Source organism: Motacilla alba, chromosome 10 (genome assembly GCF_015832195.1).
Source record: "Motacilla alba alba isolate MOTALB_02 chromosome 10, Motacilla_alba_V1.0_pri, whole genome shotgun sequence".
Taxonomy (NCBI): Eukaryota; Metazoa; Chordata; class Aves; order Passeriformes; family Motacillidae; genus Motacilla; species Motacilla alba.
Window position 1 is genome coordinate 2449547 of NC_052025.1, and position 19888 is coordinate 2469434.

Below are 19888 nucleotides of genomic sequence, written 5' to 3' on the forward strand. Positions count from 1 at the left end.
CATCCCTCACCCAGCTGCACCCTTCAACCTTCCAGCCCCCCTTCCAACCTTCCTTTCCTATCATCCAGCTGGGAGCAGTGCCACAGTTGGCGCTGGGTTTGCTTTGCAGAATTCCACAGTACAGCACAGTCAAATCCAGGAGATTTATTGCACCAAAGCCTGGATGCAGAGAGGTTTTCCAGCACCATTCAGCATCCAAAGGCTCATACTGCCAGCCCACAACAGCAGGGGGGAAGGCAGAGCTCCTGCTCTGCCAACAAAGGCACTTTGCATGGTGGTGGGAGAGCAGTTCCCAACATCCCTTTGGCTTCTCCCAGCAGGGAGGAGTGAATTTCACCACAAGGATCCTTTCTCTCCCCACTGCATGTCTGTGTTCTGTGTGGAACTCATCATTCCAGAGGCTGGGGGTGCTGCTGGGCCGGGGACACAGCTCAGGGGGAGGTAGAGGCCCTGCAGGACCCCACAGAGGACGGTGTTGGGGAGCAGCTCTGCGAGGAAATGGGGGTGCTGTAACAGCTTGTTCTCTCCTGGGCCCCATTGAAGGAGAAGCACCTTTGCAGGGCCCAGAAGAGCCTCTCGGAGCCTTTGGAGGCCTTCTCCAGGGCCCTGCTCCTTACCGGTGCCGTGTGGCCGCACGTAGGGATCCGAGCAGAAGCCGATAATGGGGCGCTGGGAGGGCAGGAGTCTGGTGCTGCTGTGGAAGAGGGGACACCAGTCCTCAGCCTGTCCCCACCATCCCAACCCCGTGTACTCCTTAGGAGCGCCTAACATGGGGCAGGGGGACAATCCCGGTGCCGTGTGGGATAACCCTGGTGCCAGCAGAGCTCATCTACTCACGGGGGGCTGCTGGCCTTGGGGCTCTGCTGGCACCGCCGCACCTTCAGGAAGTCCAAGATGTCCTGGGGCAGCTCCTCGTTGTGGTGCAGCACACCCTGCAATGCTCCAGGGGGGTCAGCACCCCAATAAACCCCTCCCAAACTCACCACCCTAAAACCCTGCCTGAAGCTGCCGTACAGGTAGACCTCACCTGCAGGTAGACCTCCAGGCCCTGCCGGCGCTGCTCCAGCGCTTTGGGCATCCAGTTGGGGACATGGCGTGGGGGGAAGTCGGGGACCTTGCAGGTCTTCTTGATCTGAGAAAGGGTGTGGGGGCATCAGGGCAGGCTAGAGAGGATCAGGCCAGGCCTGCCCTGTCCCCTCCTGCAGAGCTGGGGCTCTCACCCGCTTGTGCAGTGCCTGGAACTCGCTGTAGCGCTTGGTCACCGTGTGCCGCCGGCCATTGCACAGCACCTCCACCCGGAACACCTGCACGGGGACAGACAGCGTGTGCTCCTCATCAGCCCAGCCTCACCGTCCTTGTTCTCACTGTCCTCATCATCCTCACCACCCCTCATCATCCTCACCAGCTCCAGCCTCATCATCCTCACCATTCTCATCATCCTCACCATCCCTCATCATCCTCACCATTCTAACCAGCTCCAGCCTCAGCACCATCCTTGTAACTCTCACCATCTTCATCAGCCTCACCACACTCATCAGCCTCCTAGAGGCGGCAGGAGCTGCCTCACGAACCTGGGGAGAGCACTTGGGACACTCCACCCCCACTTCTCTAGGACAGGCAGACCCCCAACAGCCCCATGGCCAACGGGGGCACCATGGGACCAGGCAGGACCCCCAAAAGCAGATGGGACACAATTCTCCCCTCCTGAGGGGAGCACAGCAAGGTGTGACATCCCAACCCCCACCAAACCCTGCCAGACAGTCGGGACCCTGGGACTGGCAGGGACCCCCAACACCTTGGGGGGCAGGGTCACCAGGAAGGGACACGTGGGGACCTTAAACCAATAGGACAGAGGGAGACAACCCCTTTTTCCCCAACCCACCTCGGGTAGTCATGGATCTCCACCTTCCTGGGGAAGACAGCAGAACCCCTTCTTTCCCTACACGGCAAGGGCCCCCCCAGCACTGCACTCCCCAGGGCCAGCGGGGATCCCCCAGGCCAGGGACAGCTCCTTCTTTCAAGGGTGGGCCTCTGAAGACAGACAGGCATCTCCATCCCTCAGAGGACCCTCCAGGCCAAGACAGAAGGGCAGCAGACCCACCTCGGACCCACCTCAGAAAGGAATCCTGTGGGGACCTCTGCCCAGCACCCCCTGGGCCAGGGACTCCCATCCCCTCCCGTTCAAGGGCTTTGTGTCCCCCTTCCCAGAAAGGGATCCATGAGGACATTTGGGGACCTCTACTCCTCAGGGCAGATGGCTCCACCTGCCCCTCTCTCCCCCTGCCTCCTCACTCACTGGATAGTTGGGACCCCTGGGAGGAGGAAAGGGCTGCTGGGAGACCCCCAAGAGCTTGGAGCACGTGGGGACACCCCAGTGGGCACATTAAGACCCCACACCCTGCACCATCCAGGGCAAGGCGGCACCCTCGCACCCAGGGCAGAGGGGGCACCCAGAGACAGACAGGGACCCCAATGCCAACACCCCGGCCAGGGGGCATTCCATCCTTGCCCTTCCAGGTGTAAAGAGCGTCTGACAGGGACCACTCAGGGGCACTTGGGGACATCCCAGCCCCAAGGCAGATGTGAGACACACATCCCTGGGGCAGATAGGGGTACCCAGGGATGGACAGGGACCCCGGACCACCCTGGGGTCAGAGGGGATTCCCAGAGTAGAGGAACAGCCCCAGAGAGTGGCCCCTGGGCTACCCCTGGGACAAGTAGGGTTCCCCAGTTACACCTGGGGACCCTCAGCCCCTGACACACATGGAGATACCCTCCTGGGCAGGTAGGAAGCCCGTGGGAGAGACAAGATCCCCAGAACAGGACCCTGGGGTGGGCAGGAAGAGCCTCCAACCCCTGGGGCAAGTGGAGGCACTCCTGGGATATAGGGACCCCTGGGGACAAGGCAGGACCCTGCACCCCCGGGCGAGAGGGAAGCTGCAGGACAGACACACTCCCGACTTCCAGGGCAGAAGGTGCCCCCGGCAGGGACCCAGGGCAGGCAGAGACCCCCGGGGCAGGTGGGGACCACCCGGGGTACTTGAGGACCTCCAACCCTTGAGGCTGGGACTCTTCAGGGTCACCTGGGGGAACGAGGGGACCTCCAGTGCCAGAGCAGGTGGGGCATCCCGGGGAAGGAAGGGAACCCCCAGCCATGGGGGCTACAGGGACTGCTCCCCCTTTCAAAGGTAAAGGCTCTGTGCTCCCCCCGGCTGGGACCCTCCCGGGACAGGCAGAGGCCTCCACCCCTATGGCCCTCCCCAGGCCAAGATAATCTCACTTTGCCCACGTCCCCCATCCCCTCCTTCAAGGGCAAAGGGTCCCCATCAGCAGCGACCCCCGTGGGGATCTCTGCCTGGAACCCCCGGGTCAGGGATCCCGCTGTGGCTGCCGGGGACCCCCCCAGGGGTGTCTGGGGTCCTCCGACCCTCGGGGCAGCGACACCCCGACCCCGGGGGCAGAGGGCAGTGCTCGAGGACGAGCAGGACACGGGGGAGGTGGGACAGGAGAGCCCTCCAGCCCCTGCGTCAGGGTGGAAGCACCGCCGGGCAGGGAGAGAGCCCTGGGGAGAGGCAGAAAGCTCCAATCCCCGCAGGCAGCGGGGACAGCGGCAGGCAGATCCCGCACCCCCGGGGGCAGAGGGCACCCCCGGAGCAGAGACACCCCCTTCCAAAGGCAGAGGGTCTGTCTGCCACCGGCAGGGACGGGCCAGGGACACGCAGCGACCTCCGAGGGCACGTGGAAGACTCCTGGGGCAGAGGGAGACAAATCCCCCCGGGAGCACAGGGTGACACGCCATGGGAACTTGGGGACCTCCAGTCCCAGGGCAGCCGGGACCCCCCAGGCCAGGGACACTCCCCCACCGGCACGGACCCCTGGGGAAAGGCAGGGGACACCTGGGGACAACCGGCGACCTCGAGTCCCCGGGGCAGAAGGCAGAAGGAGACACCCTCGGGCACCGTTCCCCGCGGGCAGCCGAGCCCCCAGCCCCGCGGCAGTGCCCCGAGCCCCGCTCAGCCCCGGCCCTCACCGTGTGCGCCCGCTCGGGGCTGCTTGCCGCCGCCGAGGGCTCCGCCGCGGGGATGGAGACGGCGATCATGGCCCGGGGCACGGCGGCGCCGCGGGCGGGGCGCGCCGGGAGCGGGCGGGGAGCGCCCCGGGAGCCCGCGGCGGGGTCACGGCCCCCCGCCATCCCGGGGCGATCCTGCGGCCCCAGAGCAGCGCGGGCGGAGGGAGCCGGTTGACAAGGACAAGGGGAAAGGAAAGAGGGAAGTCGGCCCAAGCTGCCTTTTCTCTTTTTGAACGGGTATCGGTTTTGATAAAGCGCACACGCGAGGCTGGGAAGGGGGGAAGGGGTAACCTGGCCCCGGGTAAGGGGGGGCAGGAGCACCGCAGCCCGAAGAGCTCCACCGGGGATTTCTGCGGAATGCCACAAAGTGGGATCGCTACAGAGCCCCGCTGAGCTCAGATCCTAAAAACGGCTTCCACTGGAGGGAAGGCAGAGAGCCAAAGCCTAATCAAGAGCGGGGACAGGTGGCCAGAGCAGCGTCCAAGGTCACCTCTGTCCCGCCACAACACGGGGGAGGCTCTGCTGCTGCCCTCGGCCTCCACGGATGCACCGTTACCCTCCCCACTCCCACCCTCAACACCCAGAGACTGTTTGCCCTGATAGAAGTTTTATTACAGAACTGTAATGGCACTGCAGGAGTAAGATAATTCATTAGAGCCTTAAAACCCAGCCTGAAAAATAGATATTTGCCAGATCTCATTAGCCCCCCGGCTGCAGGTCTGGTCTGGAAGCAGGAAACTAGTTTCTCTTCAGTAAGAAAATATATGTTGCTAAATGAAAAATATACAGTTAGAAGAGTTACTGGCTCACAAGCTGTTCTTCTGGGGGTGACACCTCTACCAGCTCCAGCATGTGGAGCGAGGGGTCGCTCACGTGGAAAAGAGGAGGAGGTATAGTGTATATAAAAAAAAAAAAAAAAAAGGCAAAGTTCAGGTTTGTTTGCTCAGTCCAATTAAGAAATGGCCTTGGCTTCAGGCAGGAACGCTTCCCAGTACTTCACCAGCTGCAGGGAGGAGAAGGAGAGAGTCAGGAGCCTTGAGAGTGGAGCTGCAGTGCAGGGGGTCATGCTTGAGAGATTCACAAGCACGGCCTGAACTTGGACATCAAATCACACCAGGGACCACTCACCTGCTGCTGAGAGTTCAGTAACGTCTCAAGGTATTTCGTGACGTGGTTTCTGAAGTCCTTAGATTTCTCTTTCTGCAAGAGATGGGCATGAGGCTGGACCAACCACCAAAACCCTCCGGAGTCTGGGAGGGGGAAGGAGAAACCACCAGGATTTTCCTGTTCCCCCTGGGGTCCCGTGAGGAGCCCAGGACATGGGACACACAGGATCTTTGCCCACCCAGCTTCATTTTAAGATTCCCTGTGGGGAAGCCCCCTCAACCAAAAGCCCTCATCAACACCCCAGCTCACACATGTTGGGATTTAGGGATGCTGCTGTGCCAGGAGGAGGGGCAGGAGCCCAGGTCAGTGCAAGGGCTGCCCTCAACGTACCTCAAACCGTATCACTTCCTTGCGGATGACAGCAGAAATCCGCTCAAAGTCCCTTTCGTACTGTGTCACCCGGGACTCCCACTGTGGAGACAGCAAGTGCAGTTTGGGGGCAGGAGAAGGAGCTCCTGCTGCCCCCTCCATGGGGGGCTGGAGCCACGACTGCACGGCAGAGGTGCTGCTGGAGCAGAGCTCGGTCCTTCCAGCCTGCCACCACCTTGGCATGGAGGTCACAGGAGGCAGGACCACGAGCAGCCCCTCTGCAGCCTCACTCAAGGCTGGCTTAGCCCTTGGGGCAGCTTGGCCACAGCCACCTGTCCCTCCCGCTCAGGAGACGCTCCCCAGCCCAGGAGGCTCCTTCCCCACTGGAGCCACTGGAGCCCAGAGGGCAGGAACAGAGCAGAGACCCCACGCTCCGTTCCCTACCTCCGAGATCTCATCCTTGGCCTGCTGCAGCTTGTCGGGTTTGTTTGCCCACAGCAGCCTGGCCTCCATCTCCCTCTTCTTCTGGAGCATGGTCTGGGCATCCTGCCACCGCTGCCAGGTCTTCATGCGCTGGTCAAAGGCTCCCTGAGGGGAAGGAGGAGCAGAGGTCTCCTGACAAGGGGACACTGGAGGTCCTGGACCAAAGCTGAGCCAGAACACAGGCTGAGTCCTGCTCTGGAGCATCCACAGCTCCCGTATGGACCAGGGGACCAAGGATATGGTGGTCTGGCCTTTGGGGCAGGAAGGGGTCAGCCTGCTGGACTTGCTACTCCCGTGGGATTGCTTCTTCCCAGTGCACCAGCTGGGCTGTGTGGACTTGATGCCCAAGTTCAGGAGCACTCAGGTTCTGCCACAGCAGGCACTTGGCAGGTCAGTATTCACCCCCTGTATCACAGGTTACCAGCTCACAGCTCCAGCCTTCACCTCTGGAAGGGCTAGGGTCACCCACAAGCCGTGAATTGCTTCGCATCCCCTCTGGAGAACAGCAGCACAGCCAGGCCTCACCTACAACCAACTTCCAACCTAACCAGTGCACACCTGGACAACCAGCAAGTTTTCCCTCTGCCTGAAGAGGCCATGCCCTGCCCACCCTCTGCTCTGTCCTGTGCTGGAGTTTGGAAGACCTCCTGGCATCCCTAAGCCTACGATGGGTGCGAGGAGCAGGAGCAAAGGAGTCCTTACCCTTACAACCGAGAGCAGGCGGATGTAGTCCCCCAGGAGCTCGGCCAGGAGGAAGAAGTCATTGTTAGCCTGTTCATGGTGCAGCTGCTCAATCTTCTCCTCCACCTCAGCCAGCTGGGACAAGGCCCGGGATAGGGCCGTGTTGTCCTCTGAGCTTCCCAGCATGGCCAGACTCTTGGCAAACTGGGCTGTGTTCAACGCCAGCTCTGGGGAACGGGATGAGGGTCAGGAGATGGGCCTGGCTGCACCAGGAGCTCCCCAGCAGAGGGTTCAGCCCTTGGAGCTGCCTTTCCATTGCTCCAGGAGATACCAGCTGGAAGAGCCAGCACTGGCTCAGTCAGAGCTAGCAGCTTCCAGCCATGAGGAAAAGGGAAGCAGCTGAGCGGGAGGACAGACACGGCTTTGCAGAAGTCAGTGAAAAATGCAGAGGAAGGAAAACATCCCCATTCCCAGAGGTCAGCTCTGCTCAGGTCTGCTACAGCAGCCTTCTGGCCCATGAAGATAGGCTGAGGGAATTAGGGTTGATCAGCCTGCAGAAGAGAAGGCTCCAGGGAGACTCAGAGCCCCTGCCAGTGCCTAACAGGGCCCCAGGAGAGCTGGAGAGGGACTGGGAACAAGGACTTGGAGGGACAGGACAAGGGGAATGGCTTCCCACTGCCAGAGGGCAGGGATGGATGGGATATTGAGAAGGAATTCTTTGCAGTGAGGGTGGGGAGGCCCTGGCACAGGGTGCCCAGAGCAGCTGTGGCTGCCCCATCCCTGGAAGTGCCCGAGGCCAGGCTGGACGGGGCTTGGAGCACCCTGGGATAGTGGAAGGTGTCCCTGCCCATGGCAGGGGGGTGGAACAAGATGGACTTTAAGGTTCCTTTAGGCCCCAAGCCATCCTGGGATTCTATGATCCCACAGGACACGGGTTCCCTTCCACACTGCCATCCCAAGCTTGTGGAGCTGGACAGAAGAACTGGGGTGACCATTTTACATCTGTCGCCCAGGAGGAAGAGACAGAAAGTCCTTTACAACACTATCCCAGCTCCTTGGAAGTGTCCCTGGGACACCTGGCCCTGGTGACCCCCAGGCTGTGACTGTCCCAGCCCCAGTGTCCATCCGGTCACCTTTGCGGTGGTTCACCAGCGTCTCCACCACAGCGTGCAGCTTCCGCAGCCGCTGGTCCTCGCACTCCACCTCCTGCAGCTTCTCCTCAAACCACTGCAATGGGGAAATGCAGAGCTGATTCCCACGGGGGGGCTTTCCCTGCACCCAGAGCTGGAGCTGGGAAGAGCATGCAGCTCCAGAGTGAGGACAGGGACGGCCCAGAGGCGCCACGACACTTACGAGGTCCGATTCGTTCATCTTGATGGTCATTTTACTGACTGCATCCGTGGCTTTGTTGAACATCTTCATTATTCCTGCTCCACTCAAGGTCTGGGTTCCCACTGCTCTTGGCAGCTGGAAAGGAATGGAAAAGTTTGCTTTGCCATAGGAGATGGAGCCAGGCTGGGAGAGCTGGGGGTGTTCACCTGGAGAGGAGAAGGCTCTGGGGAGACCTCAGAGCCCCACTGAGTGCCTAAAGGGGCTCCAGGAGAGCTGGAGAGGGACTCTGAACAAGGCCTGGAGTGACAGGACAAGAGGGAAAGAGTTTCCACTGCCAGAGGACAGGGACAGATAGGATATTGGAAAAAAATTCTTAGCTTTGAGGGTGATGAGGCTCTAGCACAGGTTTCCTAGAGAAGGTGTGGCTCCCCCATCCCTGGAAGTGTCCAAGGCTAGTGGACGAGGCTTGGAGCAACCTGGGATAGCAGCAGGTGTTTCTGTCCACGGCAGGGGGTGGAATGAGATGGGCTTTTTAAAGTCCCTTCCAGCCCAAGCCATTGCATGATTCTGTTCTGCCCATGAGGCACCTGCTGAGTGAGTGATCTCTCCCTGCCCTTACCTCAAGCCACAAGCCTTTTGTTTGTTTCCTCCCTCCTGCCCTGCTGAGGGGACGGTTCAGCAGCTTTGGTGGGCACCTGGTGCCAGCACCAGCTCCCACTCTTACAGGGCTCTGCCACTTCCCGCTGAGCTTTGCGGGATCCTGCCTCACTAACTGCTCAAGAGCCGTTTCCTTCAGCACTTCCAAGGATTCCTTACTCCACCCTACTGACCTCCTCCTTCTCCAAGAACTCCCTGACGTCCGGGTCCTGCAGCATGGTTGGATGGCTGACCACTCTCCGTAGGTACCTGTGGGAGGAACAACTCCAGGAGTTACTTTGGCTGTAGCAAATCCAGCTTTTGATTGTAAATCTGTCCATCACAGCTTGGTATTTACTCCAGAACAGCAGCTGGGGGGCTGGAATCAGAGCCAACAACTGCTCTAATTCACCCACCAGCTCTCCTATCTCCTTGAGGAATTTGGTGGTGCCACCATGAAGACCAGACCTCTCTGAGATCCCTCACTCAGCTCAGGGACAGCCAAGGGGCTCATACCTCTCCAGAGCAGCCCGACGTTTTTCTAGGAACTCTGCAGAGGAGGAATCTTCTTTCCCAACTTTCACTTTAGTCATGCCTAGCACAGAGGGAAGACGTGATTGATGAGCTGCTCCGAACTCTACACACCAGGTAAAGTGCTTTCTTACAGACTATCAGGGTGACAGTGGAGGAATCTTACAGCAGGAATTAGACTTTGGAAATTTGAAATCTGCTCGTACCCAAGGAACTGACATGCAGGAAAGAGGCAAAGCAACAGGCGGAACTCAAGTGAACAGCAATTCAGTGGCACCACAGAGGTTTTACTCTTCACCAAGCAGGTGGGGAGGCATCTGTGAACTCCATCAAGGATTTAAGTCCAGAGCTCCAAGTGTGGAGCCAGAGCTTTGTCTGTGCCACAGAACCCAGATTCTTTTTTCTTTTCCTTGTCTACTCTGCAGCTTCCCCGTCAGCTCTGAGACTGCTGCAGGCCAGTCCTTGGGCACAGAGCTCCCCATCAGAAGGGCTCAGGAGAGCTGTGGAGTGGCAGCACTGGTGCTGTGCAGCTCCTCACTCACCTATGAGGCTCTTCTCGGGCGGCGGAGGGACGATGAACCCGTTCTGGGCGTGTTTCTCCGACAGCTTCTCATAGAGCCCCAGGAAGTCACTGAACCTCCTCTTGACTGAGAACTGCTTGCTCCTGAACATCGGCATGCTGGTCTGGGGAAGAGATGGCACTCGGGTCACGTTCCCCCAGGAAAGCCTGGCCCTGCCGGCTCTGCCTGCTGGCACCTCTGGGGTGAAGTGGGACAGTACCAGCTCTGCAAGACCTGAGCAGTGAACAGAGCAAGTTTTGGCCCAGGTTTTCCAGTTTCTCTCCCAGCTGGGTTCTCCCTGGAGCCAGCAGAAGAATTAATGGCATTAAATAACAAGCAGCTGTTCCTGCAGCTATGGACTGCTCAGTAAGCCCTGCCCACTGCCTAATCCCATCATCCCTGCTCCACACAAGAACAGGGACACACCCCTCAGGCCACCTGAAAACTACAGGGGCCACCAGTGCTTAGGACTGAGTTTACTGAGCGGGAATTAAGGATAAAAAATGCTCTTGTGTCTTCTTCAGACCACAGGTTGCCTGTAGCCCAGCAGCCATGGTACAGGCAGCTGGAGCAACTTTCCAGAGCCCAGAGCAGGACTCCAAAGCATTCCAGCAGCTGCATTTCTCACGGAAACTGAGGGGAACAGGTCCTGATGTGAATGCAACTACAGCAGCAGCAGCTCTGCAGAGAGTGTTGAGCTCAGGTCAGCTCAATCTGATGCTGCCACTGGCACAGAACCTGCAGCAGCAGCCCCGGGCTCAGGGACTCTCCCAGCAGATGCCATTCCTGCTGCTTCCTCCAATGCTGAGCATCCCTCTTAGCCAAGGCTGCAAAGAGATAACTGGCTGTGAAAATAAAGCCAGTCTCCTTTCAAACAGATTCCAACCCTATTCCTCTGCTAGGCTCATCCTTTGTGGATTATAACTCCTGAATCCACAGAACAAGGCATTCAGGCCTCCTGTTTATTTAGGTCACTGCTGGCTTGGCTAAGGACATACAGTCCAGCTGCCTTTAAGCATGGAAAAATAATGGGAAATTAGACACAGAGGGGTTAGACATACCTGTGTTGACACTTTGTAGGCTACGTAGGCATTCATGCCATCCCCTAAGGAAAACAGAAATGAGGTGTTGGGATCACAACATCAGCACTTCCCACTATTCCCTGAGCACAAAGCACAAGGCTCCTGACCTTTTCGTGCCTCAGTGATCCCGAGTTTGGGTCTGATGGAGCCCTGCATCTTCCTGCAAAACTAGAGGCAGCATCCTGCTGCGTGGCCCTGGACTCGTGCCCAGCAGCCACTTCCCAACCTGCTTATGCCTCCCCACACTTCCTATGGGAGCCAGCGCTGACAATTGGGCACTTGTTGTGCCAGCAGCCTCTGGGCTGGCTCCACACATCTGCTCAGACCCCAACAATTCGGGGGCTGTGGGGCACATGAAACAGTCTATTCACGGCACGCAAGTCAGGCTGGATGGGGCTGGATCCTGGAACACCACAGGCAGTTTGCTCCAGCTCACACAGAAATCCCCTTGTTCACCTGGCAGTTCATCTGAAGGGCATCCTCCCAGCTCCAGTGCCACCCTTAAGGTACATCTGATTTACACCTCCCAGCTCCAGAGATCACAAGCCACGGAGTGGGAACAAGCTGCCACTCGTGGGGCCGCTCTGCTGGCTGGGATAAGATGTCACCTTGGGTTTTCTGCACCCCAGGAACTTCCACATAGCTGGTCATGACACTCTGACCCCTCTTTCAATAGACAGAAACCCTCTTTGCTTCTCATTTTGAACCCAGAGTTGCTTCCCTGGAAAGCCCAGCTTCCAGGGAATGTGCCAGAGCATGGAATAATGCACTCAGTTCCAGGTTAAGGGAATTTTGCTTACCCCATGCCAGCTCCACACAGGGCAGTGCTGCCTGGAGGTCATGCCAAGCTGGTCACCACAGTGCCAGGCACCAGGAATCCCAAAAAACTGGCTCTGGGCTTTCTAGAACCTGCCTCTGCCTGGCTCATTCTCACCCTGGGCTCTGTGCAGCATCATTTCTTTAAGATGCCACAGGAAGCCTTGGAAACGTTACTCAAGGCAGGAGCTGCAGGGCCCAGCCTGGCTCCCCCAGCCCTTTCCCTGTCCAGGACTGGAACTCACCAACTTTCTCCGGGTCACTCACTCCCACAGTCAGATCAAATTTGTCCTCCTGCTCCTCCTCCTCCAGCTGTTTGGAGAAAGCACAGAGGGACAGCAAGTCAAAACCAAGAAATGAGGGTTCAACCCACCCCAAACCATTGTGGTGAGCTTGTGCCCCTGCAGGACAAGCACCTCAGTCTGCCCAGCTCTATAAACCCTTCCAGCTCCTCGTCGTGTCCAGGCAAGGATCCCAAACTGGGTTTGTTGTTCCTACCCCACTATCTGCCCAGACTGATGCACAAACTGCTCAGCCCCAAAAAGAAACGGCAGAGCTCCAGTTCACAGCTTGGACCCTCAGGACCAGATCCACCACTGTGATAGCTCTGGAAGGAATCTGGACCTCCACACGAGCAGGAATGCCACCAGGCTGACCTGAGCCCCACTCCAGGGTATCAGTCTGAGATTGATGGCCCGAGATACAAATCAGGGCATTCAAGAAGGCAATTACATATTAATTACATCATTTAAGAGTCATGTTTACAACTGAGTACACAGAGAGGTTCCTGCCAAAGACAGATTGAAACCTGCAGGACAGTTTGGAATTCTCACCTCCTCATAGCTCTTTGAAAGGTTTCTAGAAGAACTTGCTGCTACATCTAATGAGGGCAAAGGACTGGATGGTTTGGCCACCTCCTTCTTCTGGTTGTTCTGAGTGTTGTCAAGGGACAGCTCCACAGTGGCATCTGTCAAAAGAAGTTTGCAAGGGTCAGCCTCTCTCTTGGGGTTTCTGGAAAGGCAATTGCAATATTCTCTGATTTGTGGGATCCAGGAAGTAACAACAGTCTTAATGAGCAAAGAAATCCATGGGGAGAACACCTGTAAGCACTGGGAAGAGCACAACAAAGCATTACCACTGCAGTAAGAGCATTTGATCAATCCTGCTGGAGAACATCATGTCAATCCAATGAACTTCCTATTCCAGAAGGAGCCAGGCATCACCTCTCACTGATCACCTCCTTGCTGTGTGCTTGAGGAGCTGCACCCTGGAGCAGCTCAAGCCAAGGCAGATTTACCTGGGAGGAAGGATCCTTCCCAGGCCACCTCTCCACCTGGAGGATGTAAAAACTTCCACCTCTTAGCAGAATTATCCAGAACTGACTCTCAGCCCATCATGCCAAGGCTGGGGAATGTCTGACTCTCCTCATTTTCCCCTGCTGAGGGGGGTTGTGTTTCCTGTTCCTTGGGAACAGCCAGGTCTCTACTAGAGATGCTTCTTCCACTGGCTTGGAGTCAAGAGAAGGTGGAGAAGGAAAACCCTTTAACTCTGAGGAGACACTCACCACCTTAAGCCACACTTTGTGACTTGAGGCAACAAAAGCAACCCTCGTTTTAATCCTCTTCAGCTCCCAAACAGTTGCTCCTGTGGCAGGATTATCCTAGAGACCTGGCAGAGGCTGCTCAGACCTTCCTGAACACAACATCAGAGCAAGTGGATTCAAACGTGTTTGAGATAAGAACTTATGATCTGCTTTTGGTTACGGGTATTTCAAGGCTATCATTCCAGGCCTGGAGCTGAGAGAAGCCCAGCACACACAGACTCACCTGCAAATAGGTCCTGATCATCCTGCTCCACATGAACTCCGTTCTCTTTGGAGGAGCTGCTCACAGGGAGAGGAGGTTCTTCTTTCAGGGCCGGGGAGTTGCTCTGTGAGAGGATTAAAAGGTGAAAGACGGGTCATTTACACTGAGGGATGGAGGAGCAAACATGTCACCTTCCTTGTCCACCACTCTGTCCCCCTCAGCATCACCCTTTCTGCCACTTTTAAGGACAAGTGTCACACCAAACTCTGGAGCCAGTTTCCACCCAGAAAGCACCATCCTGGCTGCTGGGAGCAGGCTTGGGGACAAGGGGACAGCCCACCTGAGAGCTTTTATGCCAACCAGTCCTCCCCACCAGAAGACAGAGCTGCTCCAGCATTCCTGTTACAGCTGCCTGCATCCCAAACCATCCCTCACTTTGCAGGCAGACAGATATCCCGAGGCAGAAGGGGACAGCAAGTGCTATTCTGTAGGTCCCAGCAGAGAACAGAACAGGTCTTTGATGGGCAGTAAATGGAGCTCTATTAGAGACTCCAAACCAGCAGCTCCTTGGCACTCTCTCCAGCAAGGCAGTGCCACCGGATCACGTCGCTCCTGAAGGAGTGAAGCCGTGCTGAGGCAGCTTTTCTTTAGGGTGGTAAAAAGAAAACAGCCATCGAAACGCTCACTTGATGGCAAGAGCTCCTGCATTCAAGGATGTTTTCCTAGAGGAGGGATCCTGCTGCTCCCAGCTTGGATCACAGCAGTTAAAGGCACAAGCTACGTGTGTCAGTGATGGAGAGTGGGGAGTAGAGACCCTCCATGTCACACATCCCCCCAGGGTCCTTCAGACTCGTGTCCAAGCCTACAAGAGGACTGGTAGCAGTGGGGACCCGTGAGGAAAGGGCTCACACAGCTCCTCTGCTCCCCCGGGAAACATTCAGGCTCAAAGAAGCCCGCTGCGCATGGACAAAGCAGTTTTCTACTGCAACTGCTTCCCAGTTTGCCTTAAATTTAGTTCCTCAGTTCCTTCAGTTCCTCAGACGTGAAAGCACCACACCCTGCTCCTACTTCTCCATCTGCTGCTACAGAGGAGCCGTGGCCTTGTTAGATCAGCCCATACGTGACACCAGCCATCTCTGGGGCTGGATTCAGCACCCCCCAACGTGCAGGCAGAAGTCCCCCTGCGCCAGCCTGACCCTCACCACAGGGAAACAGAACTCCTTTGGGGAGAGCTGATCCTTGGAGGCATCCCTAGAAAGGGCTGTGGTCACACAGGGATCCAACCTCTGTCAACAGGCAGATGAGGTCCAGCTCTGGTTCTACTCAGGTCTGACCCAAACACTTCCCTGCTGGTTGCGCAGGTGCTGCTGAGCCTCTGAACGCTGGCAGCCAGGCAGATCCGCCTCCCCTGCTTCCCAGAAAGTGTTTTCCTAACGTTCAAGGGCACAGACAAGCAAAGCCACCAGGTCACAAGAACAGGCCCGTGTTAGTTACGACAGTGGCTTCCACAACAAAGCCAAACACCTGATAAGCTGCTGCGGCTCACCAGCCTCCCCTTCCAGCACAGGGGTGTAGGATTCCCATGAAATCCCAGGGCACTCAGTGCTCACCCCTCTTGCTGGGCCACAGACCATCACTAAACCAAGGCACCTCCTCATCCTCCAGTTCTTCACCAAAGAAAGCTCCTGAGAAGTTCCAGATCCCCTCCGTGACCTGGTACCTGCCATAGGTACCAGCACCTTCCTCTTGCAAGGCCCAGGGTTGGACTTCCCCAGGTTTCCAAACAAACCCAGCTCCTGTTTTGCCCAGAGCAGCGTGAGTTCCACCTTCACAAGGTCACAATCCGTCCACATTCCCCCAAATCTCCCTTCTCCCCTGCTGCAAAGGGGAAGCACAAGCGCAGCTCACAGACACCAGGCAGCAGCTGCACCAGAAGCAGGGCAGACACAGCTCTGGCTTTGTGTCAGTGGCAGGAGAAGCTTGGCCAGGCCATTCCCAGCAGGTTCACTCGGCCATGGCCACAATCTCCTGCTCAAGGCCTCCCCAGGCTAGAAAGCTGCAGAATGCTCCTGGAGAACTTCCTGCCACAGACACCAACTCCTCCTGCGCTGGATGTGGCAGGCTGGGAGAAGTCTGGGTGAGGTGGGCAGAGGCTCCTGGAGCTCAGGGAATCAACCCCACAGCATTCCAGCCTCCAGGAAGGGCTTCTGTGGCCCCTCTAGCTGAGATCCTTGCTCCAGGAAAATGCTGATCCCAAGGCCAGAGGCCAGTGGCTGACTGGGGAAATTCATCTTGGGAAAGCACCAGGCAGTTTTAACTCCCCTCTTGCCCTGCTGGTCACTGCCTGGAGCAAAGCTGGGAAATGCCAGCACGAGTTAATGCCAACAGCCTTCAGCAACCTGGACTTGCTGCACAGGAGACTGCTGGAAACAAGGAAAGCTGCTGACACCCTTCACACCCCCACCTTCAGCACGGATTTGTGCAGCAGCACCTGGTTCGCTGAACAAGTACCATCAAAGCCTCCAAAACGCTCCTGCAGCCCAGCACGAAGCCCTCGTGAGCCGGGGACACTGGATGCCTCCTGTCACCTCACCCCCCACACCACCCTCAGTCTCAGACTGAAGGTACCACGGCAGCACCCCCTGGATGTTGAGGGGATCAGAGCTGATGGTGCTGGGGGAAGGCAGATGGGGCTTTTTCGCCCCAGCGAAGCCTCACAAGCTCCACGGTGAAGAGGCTGAGCTGTGGCTGCCACTGCAGGGTGGCCGTGAGGGACCCTGAAGCCCACCTCGCTGCGCCAGCTGCCCTGGGTAGGAACACCTTCCACCCAGAGCAGGCTGCTCCAAGCTCCACCCAACCCGTCCTTAGGCAGCAGTTCTGCAGGAACGGAGAGGCCACAGCCCGGGGAAGCGGGCGGCGGCCGAGCACCAGCCTTTCCTCAGTCCCACGGCCACGGGAGCCGCTCCGAGCCCCGCCCGGGCCCGCGGCTCCCTCTCCGCAGCTGCCCCTGAAGGGACACGAGACCAGAGGCATCGCCCCCCGCCTTTATTCGGGGGATCTGGGGGTGTTCCGCACTATTTTCACCAAGCCAGGAGGATGCCCCGGGCAACTCCTCGCACACGGGCCCGGCCCCGCAGCGCCCCCGGGGCGGCGCGCCGCCCGCGGCCGCACTCACGCTGCCGGTGAAGATGTCCTCGCCCTCCGAGTCGCTGTCGGGGGCGCCCAGCCCGCGGTGCTCGGGGAAGGGCGGCGGGCGGCGCTCGGCCGGGGAGGGCGAGCGGGACCCGCGGCTGCCGCCCGACGCCATCGCCGCCGCTTCCGCCCGCCCCGCCCCGCCGGAAGCGCCCGCCACGCCTTAACCCGCGGGGCGGGGCCTCGGCCGCGGGCCGGCTGCGGATTGGGCAGCGTCTCTTCCCGCCCCGCCCCCGCCGCCAGCGACAGCCAATGGGCGCAGCCGCTGGCAGGCGCCGCGTCGTCCCCATGGAAACGGGGGTGCCGGCCGTACCATGGCGGCGGCGGCAGGAGGAGCGCGGCCCCGCCGCCCGGCAGCAGCGGGGCGCTCGGGGCGCCGTGTCCCCGCAGCGCTCCGGCTGAGGGGGCACGGGACCCCGACAGTGAGCCCGTGTCCTCTCGAGAGCCCGGGGAGTACTCCCGTATCGCCCAGAACACTCCAGGCTGAGCCCCTCCCCCCCCCCCCAAACCATCGCAGGATGAGCCCTGTACCTTGAAGACGTCCCAGAATGAGCCACAGAACCTAGAGATGTCCCAGCATGAACCCCGAACGAAGTCCAGGACACCCCAGAATGAGCCACATAACCTAGAGAGGTCCCAGCATGAACCCCCAGCGAAGTCCAGGACACCCCAGAATGAGCCACAGAACCTAGAGATGTCCCAGCATGAACCCCGAACGAAGTCCAGGACACCCCAGAATGAGCCACAGAACCTAGAGATGTCCCAGCATGAACCCCGAACGAAGTCCAGGACACCCCAGAATGAGCCACAGAACCTAGAGATGTCCCAGCATGAACCCCCAATGAAGTCCAGGACACCCCAGAATGAGCCCTGGACCACTCCAGACCTTGAAGCTGTCCCAGCCCTATTCGCCCTCAAGATGTTCCAGGATAAGTCCCAGACCCTGACGATGTCACAGAATGAAACCCATATATTCACCAAGACATCCCAGGATGAGCCCCAAACCACTTAAGTCATCCCAGGCTGAGTCAGACACCCACCAAGATTTTGCAAGATGAGTCTCAGACCTCAAAAATGCCCAGAATGCACTCAAGACCCCACCGAGACATCCCAGCATGAGACCCATACCTCTCAAAACACCTCGAGATAAGTTATACCCCACCAAAAGCATCCCAGGATAAGCCTCATACCCTGCAGGTAGACCAGGATCAGCCCTATAAGCCCCCAGAAAAGCCCAGGATGAGCCCCATACCCTGAAGGTGCCCCAGGATGAAGCCCATACACCCTCCAAAACCTCCCAGGATGAGCTCCATAACCTCAAGATATCCCAGGATTAACCCCATGCTCCCACAAGACATCTGCAGATGAACCCTGTACACATCCCAGGAGAAGACACACACCTTGAAGAGGTTTCAGGATTAACCCCATACAATACCCAAGACAGCCCTGGCTGAGCTCCACATATCCCAAAAGATTCCAGGATGAGCCCCGTACACCCCCTTCCCACCCAGGACAGTGACAGCCTATGGTCATGGGTCACCACTGTCCTGTGGGGCCAACAATCCTCTCAGGAGAGCACCAGGAGGAGCTGGGCAGGTGAGACACCCCAGATTTCCATCGGCTCTGGATTGAGAGCCTCCAGATGCAGATAATGATCTGGGGGTCCTTGACCCACAAGACAGCCCTCAGCCGGGTTCATTCCTGGGTGCAGCCCACGGAGAGGGTCTGTTTCTCCAGGTGGAAAGCTCTGGGTGCTATGGGAGAGTAACAAAGAGATGGGTTTTCCTTCTTTTCCCTCTCCTTTCTCCTGTAATGGAGCAGCAAAATCCAGCAGAGATCTTCAACCTTCCATGCTAGAGAACTTGGTCTAGTACAGATTTGCAGCCAGGTCACACTTTCATCCTTCATCCACACTGGCACTCGGGCAAGGAGCAAACAGAAAACAGAACGCAGCTTATCTTTATCTGAAGGACTTGCCAGTGTCCTCCCTAGCTCCTGCTATCAATGAGCAGCTGCTCATTCCCTCCTGCCTGAAATTCTCCCTGGCATTTGAACAGCAAGGTCTGTTCTTTCACTGGCAGGTGAGACCCCACACTGGAATTCTCCCCAGATTGCCTCAGTGGGGCTGGAACGAGGGGCTCACCCCATGGAGAACCTGCCAGTGTCATTCTTTTGAAGAGGATGGCTAGGAATGAACACAGCTATCCCAGAAAACTACCGATGGATAAAGTATGAGGAGCATGTTCCTCCTTTAAGATGAGCAGGAGAGGAAGCAGGAGGAGATACAGCTGCCAGAACGATTGGAAGCTCCTGCCAGTGGACTTTGCATTCTCTGAAAGAGAAGAAACTGAACTACCTTGATGAGCAGCAGAAATAAATCCCACCCAAGCCCTCACAGCCTTGTTCTCTGTAAATTCTCCCTTTGGTCCCTGAAGGATGCCCTTTTAAAGGAATAGTTTTATCCACTCGGGGTTGGAGCTTGGGCAGTCTGAGGATGAGAGAACTTCTGCTACAAACCTCTTTTGAGTACACACCAGGCTTTGGGTGTCAGCTTTAGACCTCTGGTGGGTGGAGGTGGCCCAGTCCAAGCTCTCCCAAAGGATTAGGAGAAATCCCACCATAAAACCAGGCAGGAGCTACCAAGATTCCCACAATGGGAGCAGACATTGCACACACTCAGCCTCAGACACAAAAATGAGGACCAGCTTGGAGTAGTCAGAATTGCTTAGGAAAATGCCTCAAGGTACTTCATTGTGTCCATGACTGGAAGACTTCAGACTAAACAGCCTTTGGGAGCTCAGAGACAAGAGGTGCTTTATTACCCACCCACATATGTTTAAGACCTCCCCACCATATCCTTCCCACATGTGCACCAATCTCTACTTCCCTATCAGGACAAGCTCTGACTTCTCTTCCCACCCCATCCCTTCTTTCCCAGCCCATCCCCCTCCCCGTGTGCTCTGATCCCCTCTCCAAGCACTTCTTTCTCCTCCTTGATCCTCTGAGCATCTCTCCCTTCTCCTCGCTCGAGGCCAGGGGCCTCCCTGCCCAGCAGTGCCCACAGGACCACTGTTCATCCAACAGAAGCTGCCCCAGGAGCCAGAGGAGCTCATTAATCACCTTTTTATTTTATTTCAAGCACTGTACAGAATGTGCCATTGACAAAATCCCCCCTCCCCAGGTGCTCCCAGCGCCCCTGTGCCCTGCCTCGGCCCCTGCCATGAC

General features: G+C 57.7%; 2 protein-coding genes across 3 annotated transcripts; both read right to left on the reverse strand.

Moving 5' to 3' along the window:
• Nucleotides 1-86: 86 nt before the first annotated feature.
• On the reverse strand, nucleotides 87-4580 carry SNX22 (sorting nexin 22). Of its 2 annotated transcripts, none has more exons than XM_038147473.1 (6): nucleotides 4031-4580; nucleotides 1221-1304; nucleotides 1028-1132; nucleotides 838-932; nucleotides 618-691; nucleotides 87-488 (listed from the first exon to the last, which is right to left on the reverse strand). In XM_038147473.1, exons 1-6 carry the CDS (start codon nucleotides 4190-4192, stop codon nucleotides 334-336), a joined length of 675 nt encoding a protein of 224 aa, XP_038003401.1. In that variant the 5' UTR covers nucleotides 4193-4580; the 3' UTR covers nucleotides 87-333. The 2 variants fall into 2 exon arrangements, with proteins under 2 accessions (XP_038003401.1, XP_038003400.1); XM_038147472.1 differs by having other exon boundaries at nucleotides 618-694; nucleotides 4031-4577.
• Nucleotides 4581-4659: 79 nt separating this feature from the next.
• Nucleotides 4660-16811, reverse strand: SNX1 (sorting nexin 1). Its single transcript, XM_038147431.1, has 15 exons — nucleotides 16647-16811; nucleotides 13493-13595; nucleotides 12500-12633; nucleotides 11912-11978; nucleotides 10830-10873; nucleotides 9751-9892; nucleotides 9194-9272; nucleotides 8872-8947; nucleotides 8063-8176; nucleotides 7843-7936; nucleotides 6731-6936; nucleotides 5990-6133; nucleotides 5567-5647; nucleotides 5198-5269; nucleotides 4660-5072 (listed from the first exon to the last, which is right to left on the reverse strand). Exons 1-15 carry the CDS (start codon nucleotides 16776-16778, stop codon nucleotides 5022-5024), a joined length of 1539 nt encoding a protein of 512 aa, XP_038003359.1. The 5' UTR covers nucleotides 16779-16811; the 3' UTR covers nucleotides 4660-5021.
• Nucleotides 16812-19888: the final 3077 nt, after the last annotated feature.